This window comes from Zerene cesonia, chromosome Z (assembly GCF_012273895.1).
Source record: "Zerene cesonia ecotype Mississippi chromosome Z, Zerene_cesonia_1.1, whole genome shotgun sequence".
Classification (NCBI taxonomy): Eukaryota; Metazoa; Arthropoda; class Insecta; order Lepidoptera; family Pieridae; genus Zerene; species Zerene cesonia.
In genome coordinates, this window is record NC_052122.1 from 10,774,627 (window position 1) to 10,798,404 (window position 23,778).

The window sequence follows — 23,778 nt, forward strand, 5'->3', positions numbered from 1 at the left end:
TAGTGGGCATACACAGAGAAACTTTTAGATTTTATACTTTAACTAAGGTCTGGCCCTCACGGGCTCTTGCTCTATTATCATACCTAGTTAATTTTCGTGAATGAAACATTTATAATAATGTGGCATCATTGTTTTACGATAAATCAAAAGCTTAAATTTTTTTTTATAAAAAACGAATTGATGAAGGCCATATTATTAAACCTACATCATATTTAAATATAATATACATAGCTAAAATAAATTCATGTAATAAAACAACTTATTTGAGAGTTTTTAATTAGAAGTAATTTAGCTTGAAAAAAATAGATCATGTTGTTACCAATTGCAGTATAACCACTTCGCCTGTTCAATCTTAAAATTTCTTGACGACTCGCCACATTTCTTCCTTCAAATCTGTTAAGACATAAATCTATGAGAATTAACGATTCTGGTGTTGCATTTCTACTAAATCCTATTTGAAATTGACTGACTTCGTTATTCTACAAAGTACATTATATCATTAATGAGGGTTAGGGGTGGCGAACAGTACGTTTAAGATTACGTAACAGTACGTATAAAATCATAAGAACTATGTGTAGATCTACAAATTTGGTCTGAGGTATTTTTTCGATAAAACTTACGGTTTTTGAGAAAACCTCAAAATACCTAAAATTTTGACCTTTGACCCCGAATAACTTTTGATGCACTTATGGGACAGATGGGGACCTTCGAATTTTTGTTTTTTATAGTGAAATAAAGATCTTCACCAAAATTCAGCTCTGTCGGAATTTTTGTTCTTTCATTACTGCTTTCAGGCCTAAATTGACCGGACTAGAACGCGGGAAGCTGCTTTGTCTTATATTATGTACTAATGTACTTATATACTAATTCAGCTCTGTCGAAATTTTTGTTATTTCAATATCGTATAATGACCGGACTATTCTTGTATATGTATGTTTACATCTTTAAAACTGCACAACGGATTTTGATTTTTTTTTATAGATATATGATTCAAGAGGAACTTATATCTCTGTATCATCTATTAAACTTTACTGAATATAATGCGTGAGAAGCCGTGAGCAAAAACTACTTGATAATAGGAATAGTTGATCATACAATATTCAAAGAACCAAACATCGGGTGGCCTCCCTGCTTGCTCTATTGTAAAAAAGCACCACGAATACAATTTAGGGGACAAAAAAAAAAACACAATTTTCTAATGTACTATATTTATTTTATTGTATTGTCAGTTAGAATCGCCGCTCGGCGTCCACAAATACGCAACACCACTGACCGCTACAGTGGACTACACTAGTGAAATCACCTTACATTGACGAAATAATACAGCTGTTAAATTTAAATGATACCCTCACAAAATGATACAATAAATAGTCAATACTTTGGTAACTTGGTAATAAATTAGACTACAAGCATTGCGAAATAAATAGTATAAAATTATACATACGTATGTGTATACGTACATATATAGCATTTCATTTGGTCTGAAACTAAGTACGATGAAATTCATAAATACTGAGTTAGCGATGTTCTCGAGTCCGCGTCTATTGTAAACGAATAAAAAGCAAAAAATTACGTATTGATCCACTAAACAACGCGGACCCCAACCGATATGCATTGCACTCGGGTTTGCCTGGAACTTGATTGCACTACACCATATCAATTTTGGTTAAACCACGCCTTAAAATACATCTAAAACACTTTCCCATAATCACAGACGTAAGTACAATAAACCGAAACGTAATAATCCGTACTCTTAACGCTAACAAAATAAATATTGACATTGTAGTGTGATGACTGCGGTGAAGTGCTATACTACTGATCTTGCCCTACAACAAAAATAACTTCGAAGTGAACGACGAATTCATTTATGTTTACACCCGACGATTCGTTTAACTAAATGACGATTTAACACGCAGGCGCTTAAATATGTCATTGCATTTAAAACTTCAACATTAGTCAATCGAATATTAAATGATCGTATTAAAATATTAGATTACGATATGCAGTCATATTAAAATAAATTCCATTGATAAAACATGATTCATTATGATTTCAATAAAGCTTCTTTCGCATAACGTTTAAATCGCCAAAACCCAACATTTGTTCGTCTGGCAGTGGCTACATGAATGTCAGATTACGCTATAAGATGAAAATGAATACCCAAACTCGCTAAGACATTACCGGGTACACTGTTGGTGAAATAATTCAATACTAAATACGTTAGGGATGGTGCTTTTATTGGTGATATCATCATCACATTTGACTGTCCGTAATCCATCGGCCATATCAGAAATTGTCAACAATTATACAATCGATGATGAAATTATCAACTCAATCTGTAGACCAACAATCACCGATCACCGATTGACTGACAATTTCATCACCAACCGAGCAACATCAGCAGCATGATGAAATTATCGAATCAATCTGTTATTGATGAACCAGTAACACCAATCACCGATTGATCCACTGACAATTCCATCACCAACCGAGCCGCATCAGCAGCACGATGGAATCATCAACAGCTTGATCCAAAATCTGTAGCCGACCTCCGATCGATCCACTGACAGTCCCCACCAACCGATCGACACCAAACACCAAACACCCGATGACGTCACCAAACAAGCACCACACCCCCCACCAGGCAGTGCGCCCGCAACACGAGAGCTGACGAGACTAGCCGAGCTGCTTGATGAGCGCGTCCGTGCTGAACGACTTGGGCCGCTCGATGGGGAAGCCGAGCGCGCGCGACCACACCAGCTGCGCGAGCACGCCGAGCGCGCGCGACACGCCGAACATCACCGTGTAGTAGTTCATCTCCTTCAGACCGTAGTACTGGAATTTTAATGTGAATTGTTGTAATTAATTAAATTAATGTAATTTTGCGGGAATGGAAACTTTATTTGGGAAATTTTATTGTGGGAGTCGAGCATGCTTCGGCACGAATTGGGCCAGCTCGCACCGAGGAAGTACCACACCCCCACAGAAAACCGGCGTGAAATAGTGGCATGGCACTGTGTTTCGTACGGTGAGTGGGGGAGCCGGAGGCCCGTTTCATTTTTCTCACCCGTCCTAGTCCATTCCTTCTTTCCAGTTGTTAATCCTTTCCTTTTCCCTTACCCCATAAAAGCGGGCAGCGCATTCACAGAGGTACTACCTTTGCGAATGTTTATGGGCGGTGGTGATCGCTTACCATCAGGCGAACCATAAGCTCAGCTGCCCGCTATGACATAAAAAAAAAAACAATTTGATCACGAGGCGGGAATCGAACTGCCAATCCGTAGCAACGTCTAGCCTCTCGGCCATCTTTCAAAAATTTTCTTTCTCATATATAAAGCACTAGCTGCGCCCCGCTGTTTCACCCGTATCCCGTAGAAATATTGAGCTAAAAGTTGCCTTTATGTTATTCCAGTTGTCCAGCTGTCTATGTACCAAATTTCATTGCAATCGGTTCAGTAAAGAGTAACAAACACACACACACCGTTACAAACTTTCGCATTTATAATATTAGTAGAATAGAATTTCGATGCTATAAAACTGAAAATTAAATAAAAATACTTAAATATTGCATTTTTTTTTTCATTATTTTAAATGGGAATAAAATAACGTGTATGTGGAGTTATCATGCAATTAACATTGGCAACTTTGATACTCCTAGAAAGTACTGCGAAAATCTATACTAATATTACAAAGTTGAAGAGTTTGCTTGTTTGAACGCACTAATCTCAGGAACGATTTAGATTGTTGATCATTATTAGATAACCGATTTATTGAAGAAATCCATAGGCTATATATGTACCACGGGCGAAGCGGGGGCGAACCGCTAGTATAATATAATCACCTGCAACAAGACACCAGAGTGCGAGTCAACATTGGGCCATGGGTTCTTCACTTTGCCGAGCTCGGTTAGGATCGGGGGCACCACTTTGTACACCGCTGCTACCAGCTTGAACATTGGGTCGTTGGGCAGGTGCTTCAAGGCGAACTCGCGTTGGCAGGTGTATCTGTGAATTAAAATAAAAATAATATATTGAACCAATTATATATCACATAAAACATGGACCCCAGACTCCCAATATAGCTTTCGCTGTGTTTCAGGTGTCTGTCTTACAATACAGTACATAAAAGTTTAAATTAAGACACAATAAAATATAACTGCTACATATACATGAAATTAAAATTCTATAATTTAATATAAGTTTATGATATTTAACAATTTAAATAATTACATTTGTTATGATAAGCTACATTGTCATAGCGAAAGCGTTTTATCATCCACGTGTTTTTCAATCAATTCTCATGATTTGTGTTTGCTCTTCTTAGAATTGGCCATAACAGAAGGTACAACTTTATTACTCAGTTTGGGACCCACTGTTTTTATCTTATAAGTAATCCATGTCAACTTTAAAGAAAAACTTCTGTAGCGTAAGCACTGTTTTTACGTACTAATTAAGTATTATGTAACAACTTATTGGACAAATAAATTAATTTCATTTCATAATTCACGTCGCAATGGAGTGAAAAGTGAAAGGTGATGATGATACTAGAGATACTTGATACAAGATGAAACTTTTGCCGCGGATTAAGATGTTTACCCACGGTAAAAAGTAGTCTTGAGAACGGGAATGAAATGTTATTTTAATAATAATTTTTGAAAAATTAATGGGAATAATTGACCGCCTCCTTGGTACAGTGGTCAACGTGAGCGTAGAACCGAGGGGGCCCTGGGTTCGAATCCCGGTGGGGACGCACAAAAAAAAATACGTCTCAGTCTGGCAGGACACAGAAGGCTAGGGATCACCTACTTGTCCATAAACAAAAATCGATCAGTGAAACAGATGCGTATCATCTGCCCCATACCCGACTAGGGGACACGGGACTTCACTTTTAATGGGAATAAGATGTTAGCGGATGCACGTAACCAGCTATTTTATATATCGTGATAGCAAATTAATTTAGATATCGCGATATGAAAATAACCTTATTAATAACTAGCTGCCCCAACTCCACCTGGGCAATCACATTTATGAAAGCTTTTCAAATAGTAGAAGTTTCTAAAAGTACTCAGGCATTCTTGAGTTACGGTGTTACAGGATAACGGTGTAAAACTGATCTATTTTAAATATACACCTAAAGAATAAATTAATAATGGCTAGTTTCATAGCCTTTATATCCCTGACTTATGTCTATATACCTGGGGTCAGTCTTCCTGAGTACAGCGTGGCCATATCCAGGCACCACTTGGCCAGACTTGAGCGTCTTCCAAATGAACTCCTTGAGCCCTTCTTCCGTGAAGTTGTCACCCACTTGCTTGCGGAGCTTTTCCAGCCAGATCAAAACCTGTACCATAAGAATGTTAATGCACTAACTATATAAAACCTTGACCGTTTGTTTTCGCTTTAGCTGTTGTATCAAGAAGGAAGAAGTAACAATCATATAAGAAAGTCGATCACAATGTTTATATATTTAATACAAAGGTATGATATGTATTCCTATTGTTCTATTTGAAAAAGTACAGTCTTAAAAATATCTAAAATAAAGTTTACATATCAAAACCTTTCAGAAGTTTAACTTTAAACTAATTTCAACCTTCTTACTTAAAATATAGGACAATTTTAACAGTTTTACCACTTGCTGATAGAGCATTGACTATTTGACACTTAATTTTTTTTCATACATTATATCACTTTAATTGACACATAAGACTTATGACTGACTTATGACTTAATAATCTGTGAGAGGGGACAAAATAATGCCAATGACTAACCAGCACCCACTAACCGCTTACCTCTTGGTTAGCTAATCCGTGAAGAGGTCCAGCGAGACCATTAAGACCGGCTGCGAAGGACAGGTAAGGGTCGCTCAAGGCAGAGCCGACCAAGTGGGTGGTGTGGGCAGACACATTGCCTCCCTCGTGGTCACTGTAGACAAACAGATGGAACTGGTTAGAATTTATAATATAGAAATAATTAGATTTCAAAGTAATTCATGGTGATGTTACGGAAAAGAACAGTTTTAAGACAACTGGAAATTTTTTTTAGGTCCATTTCGCTTATGTTAGTGGCTTATCATGTGTTAGAAATTAATGATCGATATGAATTGTACCATCCGAGTTTCGGCCTGGGGCCTGTTAATGTTAAAAATCGGAAGTATAGAATGCATTAATTAAAAAAGGGCCTTGAAATTGTTTACAGCGAATTCTAAATTCAATTTATAAGTAAAACTACGAGCTATAATATTGATTCTTACAAAAAGTATGTGCAATTTTGATATATTTGCCCGAAACAAAATCACCGAACGCATCTTGAGAAGACTTACTTTCGAAGATACGAAGAAAAAATGAACTATATAGCATTTAAGTCTTTTGTATTTTATTGGATAGTATTTTTTTTTTTTTTTTTTAGTTTATATCCTAATTAATGGCTAATTTGGTAGAATTAGATTGAAATCACTATTAAAGTATAAAATATTATCGAAGTGTATAATTGCACGGATAAAATAAACGTATCATTGCCGCGTTACACCTTACATAACCTCAACGCGTGAGGCATCATATGACTAACGGCCACTTATACAGTAGCACGATACAACATTATCTAACTGCTAGCCACTTGTCCCGGCTTCACCCGTTGATCCGGAATAAAACATATTATAGCTTGTGACATTCACAGATAACGTGCCTTTCTTTTAATAAAATAATTTTCATAATAGATTCAACGATTACCCCCCACAACACAACGTACAGGTCTTTTGTTGCGAATAGTAAAAAATCAACACATTACAGATTTATACCGAAGATATGTCACTTTTAATTAAGATCACAAATTATAATATACCCCATCGAGTGTTTTATAAATTGTTTTAGTTTAACTCGATAAAAATATCTTTTCAAATACGAACAAATATATTCGGGTAAAAAAATATATTTTATGCTTGCATTTTAAGAATAGCGTACAACATATGGCGTAAAAAAACAATTCTTCATAGCCTTATCACGAGTATCATACCTACATTTATCGTACTTTCAATTACTCTAGTTGAAAAACAAATAACATAATACACCAAATACTGAGTCATGTGTTATAACATTACCCAATTTCAAGGTAAAACGTTCATGATAACGATAAGTGGAGCGCTGGCAACACGTTAAATGTATTTCTACTAACTAGCTTATAAGTATGCAGACATGGTTAAATGACAGTTTCACTTGTACCAGAATTGTTAGATATCTTATATCGCATCTTGATAACACTTCGCTTAAAGTTTACTAGTAAATGCAACATTTTGATCAATTTAATGTTTGTTTTAATAGCTATGAATTGCACCGGAATCTATGCTTATAACCTTAAGTTTGTTTGAACGCTCTAATTGAGGAACTACTGTACAGATTTAAAAGACTATTTAACCGTAAGATGTGTACGCGATCTCTGAACGCTATTAGGCTATACTCGTATGTACCCCGGACCGGGATGCAAGTAAGTCGTAATTAACAATATAATTTACTCCTTTTAAATACGTTCAAGGTCGCAAAACCTAGCAAAATATAATATAACAACATTACAAGCCCGATTCGAATGATGATTTTTTTTCCCATTTACCCACTATCAATCTAAAATATTGCATAGCCTTAGCGTAGAATCTTACACGTGCTATGGTGTCGAGCAAAGCGTATAAAGGAAACACCCGTTAATGGTTACAAGGCCGGCAAAATTATATACAATCGCGGAGCAGCGAGAAATCAGCAACAGGCATGCGACATTACATAAGCAATATTATCGGATGCAGGTTATCACGATAAGCGTTCGGGTATTTAGACGTGAAATTGCGCATGTAAAACCGGCTTGCACCACTTGTAACTCGAGAGTAGTGAGAGTTTTATATTTGTATGGAAAAATGCATAAAGTTATCTGTCCTTGAACATGTTTGACGATTTGTTTCAATGTTTTACAAACGTTAAGGAAAATTGCGGTGTTTTGAACGTAACATAAGATATCTTTAAACTAATATACATATGTATTTAACTGTGCCTTAAACGTCTAGTTTATAAAATAAACGCTTTAAAAACCATACGAATATTATAATGCGACAGTCACCCGACCTATATATATGTCTCTTCTTCACGCCTAAACTCTAGACTGATTTGGATGAAATTTAGCACGAGAAGAGTCAAGAATGGACACAAAATGTATTTTACCCCGAATATTTTCTCAGCCACGTGACATTCCATGTTTTCTTCTAGCTACGCGGGCGAAAAGGATCTTAAAAATATTATCATTCTAAAATTTCCAATATTGTAAAAATAAATTTCAAACCTACAAATTAAATACCCTATCTCATATATATGAACTTCAGTATAATTCATATCATTCTTTTCATCACACCACTACAAGGTTCCTACAAGTTGCGTGTGTTGAAAACATCAGCGAAAGGAAATAATCATTACGTAATTTAACCCTTCACACGAGTTTTTAAACAGCGGTAACATACGTTGCAATATATCGTACCCTCTTTTAAATATTACAAACGCAATCAGATAAGAACAGCTCAGATTCATAACTACAGAAGGAAAGATTAATAAAGACACAGTACTCATTTCCTTCCCCATCCCATCTTACCCCATACAAGACGGATGCCATTTGTGATGCGATGAACCAGTTACGTAGTTAACGTCTATGACGCATCGTCTTCCCTGCGATACAGATCTAATTATGTCTGTGGGTTTCAATATTTCCCCTCTCAACTTGCTTATAAATTATATTTATTTAGTATTTTCTTGTGTTTGATTTTCTTGTGTTAGAAATTAAAGACTTTTTATCGGATTTTAAACGCGATTTTGATAATAATACCCCTCGCCCATGGATTTAAGTGACCATTTTTTTTGTAGAAAATAATTTTATTAAAAAAAGCGAGATATCTTATAAAAATGCAGTTTATTTAATGGTTAGCAGACTGACTGGCTACGTCATACCCACTCGTACAAAGACAATTGCTTTCATTCTTTACTATAAGATTTCATCGAAGTATATTATTTGCTAACAATATTGAATCGTACCTTGATCAACGAGTGGTAAATTGGAATTTATTGGCACGCTATAAAAATTTCGCCAGCCGTTGCTGTGCCGGCCTATTTTAGTTGGACTATTTTTAAACTGATATATCGATATATAACTGCGTTGCGTTTATCACTATGCGTTGTATTGATGCAGTGGGATGGATGCAAGATTATTTATTGTAGTACAATTTTCCATTAACTATATTTATCTATTTATTAAAACCTACTCGAGTGTTGAGTGTAACAGTTGATCGTTATGTTCTATAAACAGGCACGAATAAATAAAGGAATATCATTATAATAAAATTAAGCAAATATTTTTTAATAGCGTTATTTTTTGGCTCATTAAGGAAATGTTTATTAGATTATCGTTTATATTTCTATTAATTGCTATGTATAATAAGACATTTCACCTGAAATGCATGTATAATTGTAAATTTTGTATTATTTATTTTTATATTTATTATATTTAAATCAAACTCCCACTCAAATTTCTTTTGAACTAGTCGTTCATCGAACCGCTTTTGAATCATTAAATACCAAAAAAAAAAAATATATTTATCACCGGTTCGGAAAGCAGTTTCTACAGAGAATAACCGGCACGAAACTCTAGTATCATTTTAATTACCAACTTTATAATCTTCATAACCTATCATAATAATGGTCCTTGGTCACGACAACTAAAAAACTACGCAATCGCTGAAAACGTGAAAAGTTTTACACGGAAATCTACTGATTGGCCTTGACAGCCTCCTCTCTTAATAACTTCCTTGGCCTGAGACTTGTGAAATGTGTTCCGTTTTTTTTTCTTTATTCTAATAAAAGAAAAAAAAAACATCTGACCAAAAGGAAAGGAAAATTAACAATAGCAATATATTCTGAATCGCAGTATATCTTTTTGAAAGAATCTACATTCTAAATTTGAAAAAAGCCTATATTTTCTAGAATAATCTATCTCAGTACCGATGTACAGGTTTGTTGCTCATTCACAGAAAACTTTGATGTAATGTGACACACTTGATATTGGGCTAAAGTAACATACGCGAGCAAAGCCATAGCCAGTGGCTAGTATAACGTTCTCAAAAGAGAATACGTTTTAATAAAGACTTAAATTCCGTAAATTATCATCAGTATCAGACTAATGAGAAATAAATTGACAATGGGCGTTTGAAATGGAATTTTATCACTTATTACGTAAGAACTAAATAACATAATAATTTGAACATTCATGTCTGCGCTGACGTCATCGAGTTAACCGCGAAACAAGTATTAAAGAAATATATTGTAACATATCTATGTCTATTAAATACACAGTAAATTAAAACTTCGTATAATAAAACCTTTAAAAATTACTTTATCTAACAATTCTTCATTAAAAATTTTAAGAATATTTGTCATATGTAGTTTTTTTATTATAAACCATCAAAATAAGGTTCTATATGCATATCGCCGTTCAGGGTAATTAATCTATTTGCTATAATATATAATTTTTTAAAAATGGAATATACATATATGATGCTCATAGTTGATGATACATTTCATAGCCACAATATGTTATATTTAAGAATTAATAATCTTGGAATAAACAAAAAACTGTTTCATCAATTCATAGTTTCATAGTATCCAAATGATTTTTATAAAAAAAAAATCTCATATTAGTGACACTTACAAAAATTCTATTATGTAAAACAGGTTTTACTAAAAAACAAAAAACAATCGCATACAAATAAAAAGTACAAACATGAAATGACAATCGCAATAAAAGGCATACGAACAAACAGAACAATTCGCATCAGTCAAGCATGCATGGGTTATCGAGCAATAGATAAATTCGCAACGTTAGTGTCAAAATTAAAAGCAGTTTTGGGACAAATTTAGTTATATCTTTAAGCATATTCTATGACAATGGAGTGTATGAAAAATGGATTTATGAATGTCTGAATATTTATCGGTATAAATTTTTTATCAGCAATGTTTTGTCGTAAACTATTTAAAACATAATAAAAAAAGATTATTGTTTATTGTTAAAACTTGTGTCATTTTCTTTTGCTTATACTATAATAATGCCACATATCTACAAATAAACTAAGTCACGTGAACCATCGTTTACACATAGTTATTTTTTGTTTGTTCCCTAAGACGCGGTAATTTCAATAAGATTTTTTTTATGTTTTTTTTTTTCAATTAGAGTCGTCTGCGCTCATGATTTACTTATTAAGTTCTTTCTATCAATTTACATTTTAACCGTATACGAACTTGTATAACATTTCTCTATTCCCCTCAATTTTATGTAAAATTTTTTTTTCTCCAACTAAACTGTGCAACTCCCGATTCTTTGTCAATATTTTTCTAACATCCTAATTTTTTGTTATTTTTCTTCAACTAAAGTGTAGAATCCCCAATATAATTTCGATTATTCTATTTTATTTTTTTTTTTATTTTTTGTTCCCTCACCTGTGGATGGTAAGGTACAACCGCATCAGCTCGGTGAACTGGGGGTCGTCGAAGCCGAGCATGGTGCAGTAGTTCGCCGACCAGTCCTTCGCCTCGTCGATCGCGCCGATGCCCTTGCCGTCGCGGTACACGTTGCGGTATATCGTCGCCGCGATCACCGGCAGCTTGGCGATCAGGTTCATCGCGTCTTCGTACACGTACTGGAATTTGTGGATCGATCTAACTCACACTCAAACTCAAACTCAAATTATTTATTCAGTTGGACTTCTTGTGGAAGCGCTTTTGAACGGTTATAAAAACGTATACCACCGATACATAGTCTAGTGTCGCTAGTACATACAGTCACTTTTTTGATGCGACATAACTGTTGAATCTTGTTGTTTTTAAATGGAACAAACACATGGTCATGTACCGCTTCGAAATGATAGGTTAGAGAAGTTTTCGTAGGAACTTTTCAAAATATCTGAACATAATATGTACATAATGCGTATTTTGGAGCGTTTTTCCATCAGTTACTTAACAATGGAATACTGAGTGATTCTCAGTGCGCACCTCCCAGTTCCTTGACTAGAATTTTGAAATTATCGTTCTGATTAATAGAATCGTATAGAAGAATAAACTTGGAAGTATTAAAACATACTCTAAAAAGAATTTATTATTTTTATATTAATCAGTCAGTACATACCTCCCAGTACTTAGACTTGTGCACGCCCTCCGAGTAGGCCTGCGCGAACTTGGACTCGCTGTTGAGAGCGGTGACGGCGGCCGAGAACTGCGACATCGGGTGCAGCTTGTTGGGCATGTTGTTCAGCATCGTCACCACGTGCGCTGGTAGCTCAGCCCTGTTTGTATGTATTTTGTTATCCAGTTGATAATAAGCGAAGCCTAGCTGGTACAGTGGTTAAGGCGTGAGCGTAGAACCGAGGGGTCCTGGGTTCGAAATCCGGTGGGGACACACAAAAAAAATGTCTCGGTCTGGCAGGACACAGATGGCTGATCACCTACTTGCCCATAAAGAAAATAGATCAGTGAAACAGATGTATATCTTCTGCCCCATACCCCGCTAGGGGTCAAGGGATATCACTATAGCCTAACTGAACTTCGAACAATTAGAATTCTTATGGTACGTGCGTGTTCTATTTGTAAAAGGATATCTAGTTAGTTGTCACAGACCAGAGCAGTGCAGAAATCTACTATATAAAAATAAGTCGGGTTTTCCTTCCTGACGCTATAACTCCAGAACGCACGAACCAATTTCCACGGTTTTTCATTCGTTGGAAAGATCTTGGGCTCCGTGAGGTTTATAGCAAAGAAAATTCAGGAAAAATTTGAACAAAAAAGCGGGAAAATAATTTTTCACATACAGCCATCTGGTGGCGAAACGGAGTTCGCCGGGTTTGCTAGTATATAATAAAAAAAAATCTTATCAAATTACAAGATAGCGTTGTTATAACTGTAAACTTGAAAAGTTTATAGCGCTATAAAACCTACTGTTGTAAGTTTCATCTTGATTTTTATTCTTCAAAAGCTATCTGCAATGTTCTATTGTTATCTGCAATGTTCTATTGCTATAGATATAAATAAAAAGTACGTATGTGTATGCAGTTAAATATCTGGACGAATTTAAAATTTTTATACATAATTCCTAACGATACATTTCAAAGCCCATACCTCTGGGCCCATTCCTTGGAGACAGCATGCACTTGTGCGTCGGTGGGCACTTCCCCGGTCATCAGCAGCCAGAACAGACCCTCGGGCAGAGGCTCCTCACCGCCCTTCGCTTTGGGCAGCTGCTTCTGGCACTCGGGAATCGACATGCCACGGAACCGGATGCCCTCGTCGGCGTCCAGGACAGAGGTCTCGCAGATCAAACCCTTGATACCGCGCATGCCACCGTACATCTGGAAACTCTCGATGGTTACTTTCTGGACTTGTAGGAGATTTGAAGAAAAATAACTGATTGACAAGATTTAGCCAGAATAAGGGGGTACTGCCGGTATAAATATATTAAAAAAAATTAATACCAACGCTTCAAAAATGATTTAAACAACGTTAAATTAAATTAATTTTAATTTTGACATTACATGGATTAAGATTTTCACCCATAAGATAGGCCTATGATCTATTTTACATATAATAACAACCCAAAAGGCTTTGACGACACCGAAGCGGTTTACGAGTGTTTATTGGCGATTCAACAATCCAAAGAAATAACAAATTTCTATATACTTGCGTTTCAATTTACAACTCTATATATGAATACACATTTAAATGTAAAAGAGTGTAATGTAACCTTGCGTAATTCAATTGACAAAATTACTGTTCGATTGCGATAAGCTCGTGAGTTAAATAAACATTTTTCATATTCAATTTCTCAAGTTTTAAGTACCTATCTACTACTCTATTGATAAACTATCAATTAATACTAATTTTTTGCATATTTGACATAGCTTCTAGTTTTTAAAAACTTTCTGTTTTATGGTTATATTACGCAAATGTAGTGTTGAATAAATAAACAATAATTTCGTTTGATGAATAGAAGATAAGAAAGGAAATGTGAAGAAGGTAAGGTATAAGGGAGGTGAATGATTTAATGTAATTAAAGACATTTGAAGAGCAACTTCACAAAAACATAAAGAAATCGGTCACAAACCATGTCAACGGTGACCTCTCCAACTTTGGTGGCGCCATGTTTCTTGCGGAATTCGCGGATCTTCTCTTGTTCCTTAGGAATCTTTTCTTGAAGAACGCTCTTGAGGTTCGTGTTCTCCGCACTCAGGTTGCGGAGCACGATGGTTGCCGTTGGGCATATTTTCTATAAGAAAAAAATAAGTTCTATTTTTAAATTTGATATTGGAATTTTTGTTGTGCCAATAACTATTTGATGTGTGATTCATAATAAATGTCTTTTTTTCTTCGAAAAGTATACGCGTTCGTTCCAGACGCCCTAAATCCAATAACGTCACTTGTAAAATTTTCCATATTTACTGATAATCAACACGAACAACAAAGTACGCTGCTATTATAGGGAGGAAAATAATAAGAAATCTCGAAGACAAAAATAACAACATTTAATTGTGCTATAAATTTAATGGGATTTTCCTTTTCAAAGTTAAGTACCTGTTTTGTTGTATACAATCAAAATAAAGTTTTTACTGAGAATAATATTCTTGGATAGAACCTTTATTTATTTGAATACAAACTAACAATAAAACATATTGAACCGAAAAATTGTTTTTAATTATAAATTTTTAAAATGCGTTATTTACGTATCTTTTAAATGTATCCGCGATAAATTTCTTACAGAACGAGGATCTGGTGTAAAATGATTACCAAAATTAACAGCATAACGTTGAAATTCATTCAATGGAATCGTGATGAAACCTTAAGTCCATAGTCCGGTTCACAACCTCGTCTAAATCGACGACAAATGACAGGTACTAATATAATTTACACGCATCTCCATTACTATCTATCTAGGGTAAAATAACATACACAATGATTCGTTGTAAATATGCGCATTGTATATAATGCCTCTAATTATGGATTATTACTTTATGTGAATACCAATTTACATAGCAAGACGTTATCGCTACTGAATCCAAAAACAGGTAAATTGAATTGAAGTACAGAGCAATGTCGTAAATCTTAATCCATACGTTGTTATAGAATTTCATAATACTATTGATAAGGACCGGGTAATGACACATCATAGTAACAAAGGCACTGGCCTTAGTGGAACACCGGTTTCTTCAAGGCGGTCAACTTAGCAAATACCGGATGAAAAATAACGTACATCTTATTAGGTTATGAGGCCAAAGTACAACCAAGGAAAAACTTTATTTCGATTATCAAAAACTTCTTGATTTCAACCTTAGCTTGTTTCCTTGTAATGGTTTTTGTATTGAGGATAAATACTTCACAGCGCGGGTACAAGGGCAAAATGTTCGTAAAATGATAAGTACAGGATAAACAAATTTGTAGTTGAAACTGATCTGCACTGACAGCCAAGTTTTTAAATAAGGACATTACTGAATCTTAATCGATTTAAATGTTGAGAACTTTTTCTTTATAAACCTAACGTAAAATAAAAACCTTCAATCGATAAGGTCAGCATAATTACTTTGCAGGAAAAACGTTGAAGCATAAAATCTTAATGAAACAAATCATGGACTGTAGCTCTAATGTCTTCTATTAGTACTAGTATTTAAATAGGTCGAGTTTTAACATAGCGTGCAGTCACCGTATTGTTACAATTGAACTGTATTTTATCCGCACTGTTTAAAATGGTTTCAATTTTACTTAAATTTAGTATTTGGAAATTAGAAGAAGGCGCGCAACTGCGTTCAACACCGCCCATCAACATTAGCAAAGGTAGTGCCTCTGCGAATGCGTTGCCCGCTTTAATGGGGTAAGAAATAAGGAAAGAAGTGACAGAAACAAGGAAGGGACTAGGAAGTGTGAAGAAAAGGACGAAACGGGCCTGCGACTCCCCCACTCGCCAACGAAACATGGAACCATTTCACGCTGGTCTTCTGTTGGGGTGTGGTACTTCCCCGTTGCGAGCTGGCCCAATTCGTGTCGAAGCGTGCTCGACTCCCATATAAACTCATGATCGACATATACCTAGTCTTTACACACACAGTTGAAACTTCATCATCCTTATAACATAATCCTCCAAATTCAGTAAAATCTCCAGCTCGTCAAAAAGGCACGATACCCAAGACATAAGTTACCCGAACTCAATTAATCGGTCTACAAAACACCGACACTCATATGTACACAATCTCGTATAGCCGAGCTATTAAGCGAAGCCGATAAACGATCAGTAGCCGGGTCAAAGGAGCAGAGTTTAAACAATTGACATTGTTGGAACACAATGACTTAACTCGACGCGTCACTCACCGCTGTAATTGATTAGCAGTATAACCGCATCCGTCCGCAATCATTGGTAAGAGATTCCTCAAATTGCATGCGAGTTAACGTGATTGAATGATTGTACGTTAATAAAACGTAAGAAAGGTGTCTAGACTTTTCATTTAGATGCCTGAATGTTGTAACGAATTACTTCTGCTATAAGTTACAACTTGCATTCAACTACATTTAACAACTTGCATTTAAAAAAATATATTATATCAACTAGTTACTAGATCACCCATAAAAATTACTATATGAGATTACTTTCTGAGAAAAGATATAAAGAGATCTTTAGCAACGTCACATCGATTAATTGTTACTATTTTTAATGTGGGAGTTGAGTACGTAGCAACCAAAAAAACTTTCCGTTCTATAAAATTCTTGTATCAATAATTAAAATATCATCAAAATTTTATATGTATATCTTAAGTACCTGCTGTTGCTCCTATAATTAATGTAAAGTCATAGATTTGTTTGTGTTTAAGTGGTTAGTTAATTATCATTAAATAATTATGAACACGTAAGCTCACATTAACTAGTATTTAATCAAATGAATCTATTAATCTATTTAAAAATTGGTTTCAAATACAATTTTAATTGGCTAAATGGAGAATTGATGAACTTCTTAATTATTGTTAAACATGTATTCTGCCGTCGATAATAGTTGTTCAAAGAACAAATGATTAAGAAAGAAGAATTATTTAATTCGGGAAGTTTTAAGTGTAATATTTCTCTTCACACATTCTCAAATAGTGTACGGGCTAGTCGTACATCCTGATTCAGCGCTTTACACGACCGTCTTCATTTATGACTTATTAAGTCAGTCTGTAATAGCGACTCGTGTAAGGCCCTCGGGGTAAATATCATCATACAATTCATCATTATATCATCATATCAAACATCAATATACGAGTATGATACTCGTCAAGCAAGAGTGTATGTATTTTCAGCCCATTAAAATAGCAATATACTGTAACTGTAGGAAATCAAAATATCAATAGACAATCGATACTAATACAATCTCTCTCTGATGGTATTGGTCGATTTGAGAAAAATATTTCCGCATTAGCCATTTATGGAGGAAAGCTATAGGGTATATCGCTATCATCATGTATGACGTCATGCCACGAAGCACAACCAGTCAATATTTCTAAATAATATATTATTCCAAATTGGAGCTAATCTACTATATAAAAATAAGTCGGGTTTTCCTTCCTGACGCTATAACTCGAGAACGCACGAACCGATTTCCACGGTTTTGCATTCGTTGGAAAGGTCTCGGGCTCCGTGAGGTTTATAGCAAAGAAAATTCAGGAAAATTTTCCACAGAAAAGCGGGAAAATCATTTCTCACATACAGCCATCTGGTGGCGAAACGGAGTTCGCCGGTTTTGCTAGTACTTTATATAATACAATAATGAATAACTGTGCAATACTTCTACAATGCGAAAAATACAATTATGAACTATAAAAACCTTATCACTTGCTGTGAGTTGAATAAACCCGATTAGCATACGTTTAAAGTCAATAACACAGGGCCATATACATATTAGAAGGAGCACTATGTATATTAGAACGCTGTATTATTCCGGAACAAATCTAATAAACCTCACTGCAATTAATAAGATGTTAAGAGAATTCTTATGTAAGCATATCTTGGGGTGAAGATCTCCAAATTGTGACCTTTTTACATGTACATAAGGACTTACCTCAATCAAAGATTTTACTATCAATTGTATATATGTAACATGTTAGTACTCTTCGCAACTAATCAATAAAATAATTTCATTATTCAATTTTATCAGAACTCTTAGCATTAAAATTAAAAACGTAGTACACATCTCAAAATTTCAAGCGGATCAGAAAAAATAGGTCATCGTAAGTGCCAATTTGTTATAAGTAGGTTCCTATGTAGTTCAAAATGTGATAGGGCCTACACAAACAGAGGAAAAATGAAACAGGTCATAGCGCAGCCGCAATGTACCTACATTGAAAATGGGGCAGAAATATAGTGAATGCGAACCTTTCATATCTATTGCTTTATCTGAGAGTAATATAATACTGAAGAGAATGGCTTTTACATATCCATTTTAAGATTATGCTCACTGTGTAAATTCTTCTCAATACAGAAAATTTAAAAGTTGTTTCGTTACTGTATTGACTTGTACCTGAATTTACTTTAGATTATTTTCCATATAATAATATTTCTGTCATTCCTTATAATTTTGCTAAAATCTAGAGCAAAAGAAGCCACTTCAGAATCTAATTTGTAAACGGTTTGTTGGCTTCATTTGGTTTGCAGATTTTCACCGCTTTTGTTCCGACACTGGCTAGTGTCAAGCGTTATTAAATATGCAATCCAGTATAATCTTCTAGAAATTTATTCAAGGAAACTTAATAAACAACTGTATATATATCTTTATTTAATTACAATTTACAGGTTTAATGAGCATATTAGAATGTCAATATTGTTAGTAATGTTAGCTTACTCACAAGAAACGATGTGTAACATAAATGAATATGGCATTTCCTCTACTAACATAATATTTTTTATAATCCCGTCACATTGTTATTCCTCTTACACTGGTAACAGTTAATGACGTCAGCACGCCTTAACAAAATCCGGCGCCAAAATATTGGTAGCATTGAAGCGAGAATAACCTTGGTCGAGCACGTAGTTACGCAATACTGTGTAATAGCAGACAACACTAGCCAGCGATCTACATAACAACACTTCGCACGCAACTTCTATAACAGTTTAATAAAAAAAATGAACAGATCCGAGAAAAATTTCTACGTAATATGTGCATATTCATAATGAGACTGCTACCTGATAGGTATCATATATATATCAAATATAAATAGGGTACGGCGTACCTTTACAAGATTTATCTGATAAATTAGTCACATTACCAGAACAGTAAAATACGTAATAAACACGGAACAATTCAATTTATAACGGAGCGGCCCAGCCCTCCGAAATACTACTAAAACTGGTTGAAATTATAAGTATGGAACGTTTTAAAACATTGTTTTTATTTACAATACTTGTACTTTTTAGAAAAGGTGCTCTCTTAAAGAAGATATATTGAGATGATTATAATAATGACTCCCAAGATACAAATATAATAATAGGTCCCTAGAGACATCTATTGCGTACCTCACTCAACATACATATTCAAGGAGTTACGACAAAGTAAACAAAAAATTGTTATAATAAAAAATATCAATCGATCAACAAAATCCCTGATTTTGACACAGATATTATTAGCTTCGAAGCGAAGATAGCGATCTTCTAGAATGATCCACACAATCATGTTTAGACTGAATAACATGTTAATTTATTTTACTCAAATATTTATATTACATCGTACTGAAATCATTTCTAAGTTATATACATACGTACATTGTTCCATATTTCATTTTCATAATAGACGATTGTTCTTTGCATAAAATGTATACAATTATCACGTAATACGTAACTCTAATTCTATCTAGCTGGTCATGTCGGGGTAAAAACTTTATCATTGACGTTAAACGTACTCAAGGCCATAATCCAAATCTTATATTACCTACACGAATCGTTGTTGCTGCAACTTTTTGCTAAAACACGTAAAGTCAATAAATATTTAATCTCAAAATTCAAAAATGTTAGATAATTTTGAAATCTCGATTCGATTGGGTGATTAGTGCCTCAAATTTTAAATATTGTTGTAAAAAAGTCAATCTGCCAGCTAAGTTAATCAGAAATCTGAATATAACAAGTTTATAATATACTTATAACTCTATACGCTGAACTCTGTCATTGATAAAAATTAAAACTAGTACATATACTCATGTATAAAACGTGTGGTAACAATGTTATAAATGTGGCGTAAATGCTTTATCGCGTAAATTAAATAATATGTCTTTGGTTTATCGCAATGCGGTGAACATTCTTATTGATACAAGTGCTTACATAGATACTGATATAACATAACCTACTGCTGAGAGCGCTACTGTCAAGTAAATTTTAAAAAGCCCCCCAAATCAAAAAGATTCAAAAGAGATAGTTTTAAAGTAACTATTATCATAATGAAAACACAATCCCACCTATTCGGAAACATTCTTGATCCAAATATATTTAGAATAAAGAACGGTTGTTTATTTTGTTTCAATATCAATGGTCCCTGGAAACGCTCGGGCCTGTATCATGTTTGATTATATTCTTGATTCTCTACTACGTTATATATTAAACGTTCGTTAATAATTTTATAATAAATAAAAAAAAAATATATTTACTTTCAAGATATAGTTACATGCCTATGCCTACAATATAATCTAGAATATCTTGAAGACTTTATCTTAAAAGGGACACAGAGGACGTAAATGTCGTGAACTCTGACGGGCTTTAGATAAATTCATGCGCTTATTCGATAAGGACTGTGATATATTGATACTCTTTGATAGAGATAAGGCTCAGATGCAACAGCAGAGATGAGAGAATTAAACAATTAAATTTCGAATCAAATTCAATTACGTCAATTTGATGATGGTAGTACGTCAACTCTGGTAGATTTCTCAAATGTGTTTTACCGTAACGATGCGTTCGTTTTTAAACGCATGGAAGTAAATAAATAAAATTTAATATGATAATAAATAGAATAATAAATCTAGAATTACTATCATTTTTGTACATATTGTACAATATAAATCTAAAAATCCAAATAAGAACTACTTATTGTACACGTCTTCTAAAAAAGGATGCGAGTTTAATGTTATGAAAAGTAACGGCACCGCAGGTATGCAGTACCGTTAAGGCCCGAATTTCGTGCAGGTTACATAAGCATACAGAGCATTTCACGTGATTGTTCAGAAGATAATCACGCAAACGGTCTTATCACAACGCTCGATTGCTTGACACGCTTTGATTTTAAGGTGAATTTTTATGAATTACGATAACTTTGGAATTTTCTACTTTTAACAATCAACTGTGATTGAATTATGATTCGTAAACATTTAATTATTATGTAGTATGCACCAATGTCATATAATTCATTGATCAATTCTGAAAAAAAATATACAATCGAAAATTAGTTTTTATTTCATTTTAGTATATTTTTACGATGACGCTTAATACGGTGATTTCTTCTGAAACCCTAACGGGAAATAAGTGTTCGAAACATACTTTTTTACGTCAAGGTTGCATATAAGTAAGCATAATGACGATAATGACGTCTAGTTTCTATGGTATTCATTATGTATTCATTTCGATAAATATATGATGTTTAAGTTGATTATAGTCACCTGTATTCTGAATTTATGATTTTATCTAGATACGTAACACTACAAGCATAATGACTATGACGATGCAAGGTTGGTGATTTGAAAGAAACAACTGTCACGGCTAATTAGTATGGAATTTTAAAACATTGGCAACGTTATAGAATTATAAAACGAAAACTTTTTTAAGTAAAAAGTGGTAATACGTAAATACTACCTATTACATAAAATATATAATATTAAAGTCAAGAGCATTTACATGGAAAACTACTTTTGTACAATTCTCGTATAATTTTTTTGGCACTCCTTTATGACAAGTGGGAACCAATCTACAACTAAACTCTTCAATATCACACAAAATGTTTGTTCTCCTCCTAACCCGCATCCGAAATTATTCCGATTTACAGAATATCCATTTTTCTTAAAAACATGTTGACAACTCTGCCTATTATATAAAGCCAGATTTTAGTTCAACGAGACTACATTGAACGTCTTTATTCAATGACATAATTCAAATCTATTTTTTATTTTATGATTATGGCAATATTGCATTGTATTATTTTGACACTTGCCAGGGCCAATGTCGCTTTGGGAAGATTATGAACAATTCCAATGAAATTAGAAATAACTAACAATTTGATTGCATGCGTATCAATAGCTGTCTTCAAGGATTGTTTCAATATTCAAGCAATCTCTTAAGATTTAATCCTCCTTGGTTTCCTAACCCACACTTCCAAGCTAAATATTGATTAGCGTCATTTTGATTACGAAATAAATGTAGTGGACAAATACCGAATAACAATAAATATAATTAAATTCATTATTTGATTTTTTTTAGGTAATCGCAATAAATGTATTTTAAATACAAAGTATTAACAAAAAGTATGTATATTACGAAACGTAAGGTTATCCTAGGAACATGCGGTAACGAAAGGTAATATTATTCATTACTTCGACAGTTAAAAAATATGTTAGGTTATACTTATAATTCACTTCAAAAAAAAAAGCGATTAGTTTAATAAATAAAGGAATTATTATTACGTAATAAATCGAAATATAAAAACAATTAGGTAGAACGAATTTCTGAAGTCAAGAAATAGCCGCAGTCATGCCTAGTTAGGGCGGTTTTTTTCCCTCCAGCGACTTAACATCGTTCTCGGTGAAGTTCTAAAAATCGTTTTTCAAAAATATGCTAATATTACCGTTACTTTAGTACACGATATCTCCTTTAAATGCACAATTAGTGCACTTAAATCTTAAAATAGTTTTATTCTTATTACATAACTTCAAAATCGAAAATGTGGCCGAAAGGTTATGTACTAGTTCCAAAGTAGTGAAACTATTTTTAATAAAGCATAAAACTAATATCAAAGTTTCAATTACCTGTATTTCTACTAATTTTGAAGTTGTGATCTTGAACAGAGCCATATTTGAACCCACCGAACGCTAACCAGCACGCACAATCTAAGTACTCGTACACCCCGCTATCGATCACATTCGCGAGTAAAGGTTGGCACTTGGCTGGCTTGGCTGATGGCCTGACCGCCGACCGGCATTCACCTTCGAAACCGACATTGTTACTTTGATCTATCAACAGAGGGCACTGTGATAAAGTATTCGTTTTCGGTGTCAAATAAAAAAAAATCTTGAAATTAGGTAGGCATGTATCGATTTTATTCCGGAATTTTAATCGTAGTAGTGTCGTATATTCAAACTAAGTTCCGTTTGGATTATGATTCATGAGATATGGAACACTACATTACAACCTTTTCGCTTCCAAGTGACTTAATAAAATTAATATTGTCGACTCGCAACCGTAACAGAAGTTTAATTCAATTTATTATAATTAAAAATATACATTTATAATTTCTTGACCTGGGTACTATAGATAAAATAAAATATATCTTTAATCTTATAGTATAGAATCTTATAGTACAGGTATTTATCTTATAAGATAGGTAGAATCTTATGGATAATGGGGATCCTAATGATAGAATAGTAATTAATGTTGAGTTCAAAAAATTATCAACATGGACACAGTAGGTGGGTATTTAATCAATTAGATGAGTAAAAGGATAATATTTCAACGCTAAC

At 34.0% G+C, this 23,778-nt stretch overlaps 1 protein-coding gene across 1 annotated transcript; it reads right to left on the reverse strand.

Moving 5' to 3' along the window:
* Positions 1-1,191: 1,191 nt before the first annotated feature.
* LOC119835464 (probable citrate synthase 2, mitochondrial) lies at positions 1,192-23,225 on the reverse strand. The gene is made up of 9 exons (XM_038360291.1): positions 23,068-23,225; positions 14,160-14,321; positions 13,178-13,407; positions 12,192-12,348; positions 11,507-11,706; positions 5,789-5,921; positions 5,195-5,340; positions 3,842-4,004; positions 1,192-2,835 (listed from the first exon to the last, which is right to left on the reverse strand). The coding sequence occupies exons 1-9, from the start codon at positions 23,110-23,112 to the stop codon at positions 2,677-2,679; spliced, it is 1,395 nt and encodes a 464-aa protein (XP_038216219.1). The 5' UTR covers positions 23,113-23,225; the 3' UTR covers positions 1,192-2,676.
* Between the last annotated feature and the right edge of the window lie 553 nt (positions 23,226-23,778).

Excerpts from the sequence above, each read along its gene's own strand:
- LOC119835464 (XM_038360291.1), bottom strand. The coding sequence starts at position 23,112 with ATGGCTCTGTTCAAGATCACAACTTCAAAATTAGTAGAAATACAG. Across the intron at positions 14,322-23,067 it reads CAAAATTAGTAGAAATACAG|AAAATATGCCCAACGGCAAC; the intron begins GTAATTGAAACT and ends TTTTTCTTATAG. Across the intron at positions 12,349-13,177 it reads TCCAAGGAATGGGCCCAGAG|GGCTGAGCTACCAGCGCACG; the intron begins GTATGGGCTTTG and ends ACATACAAACAG.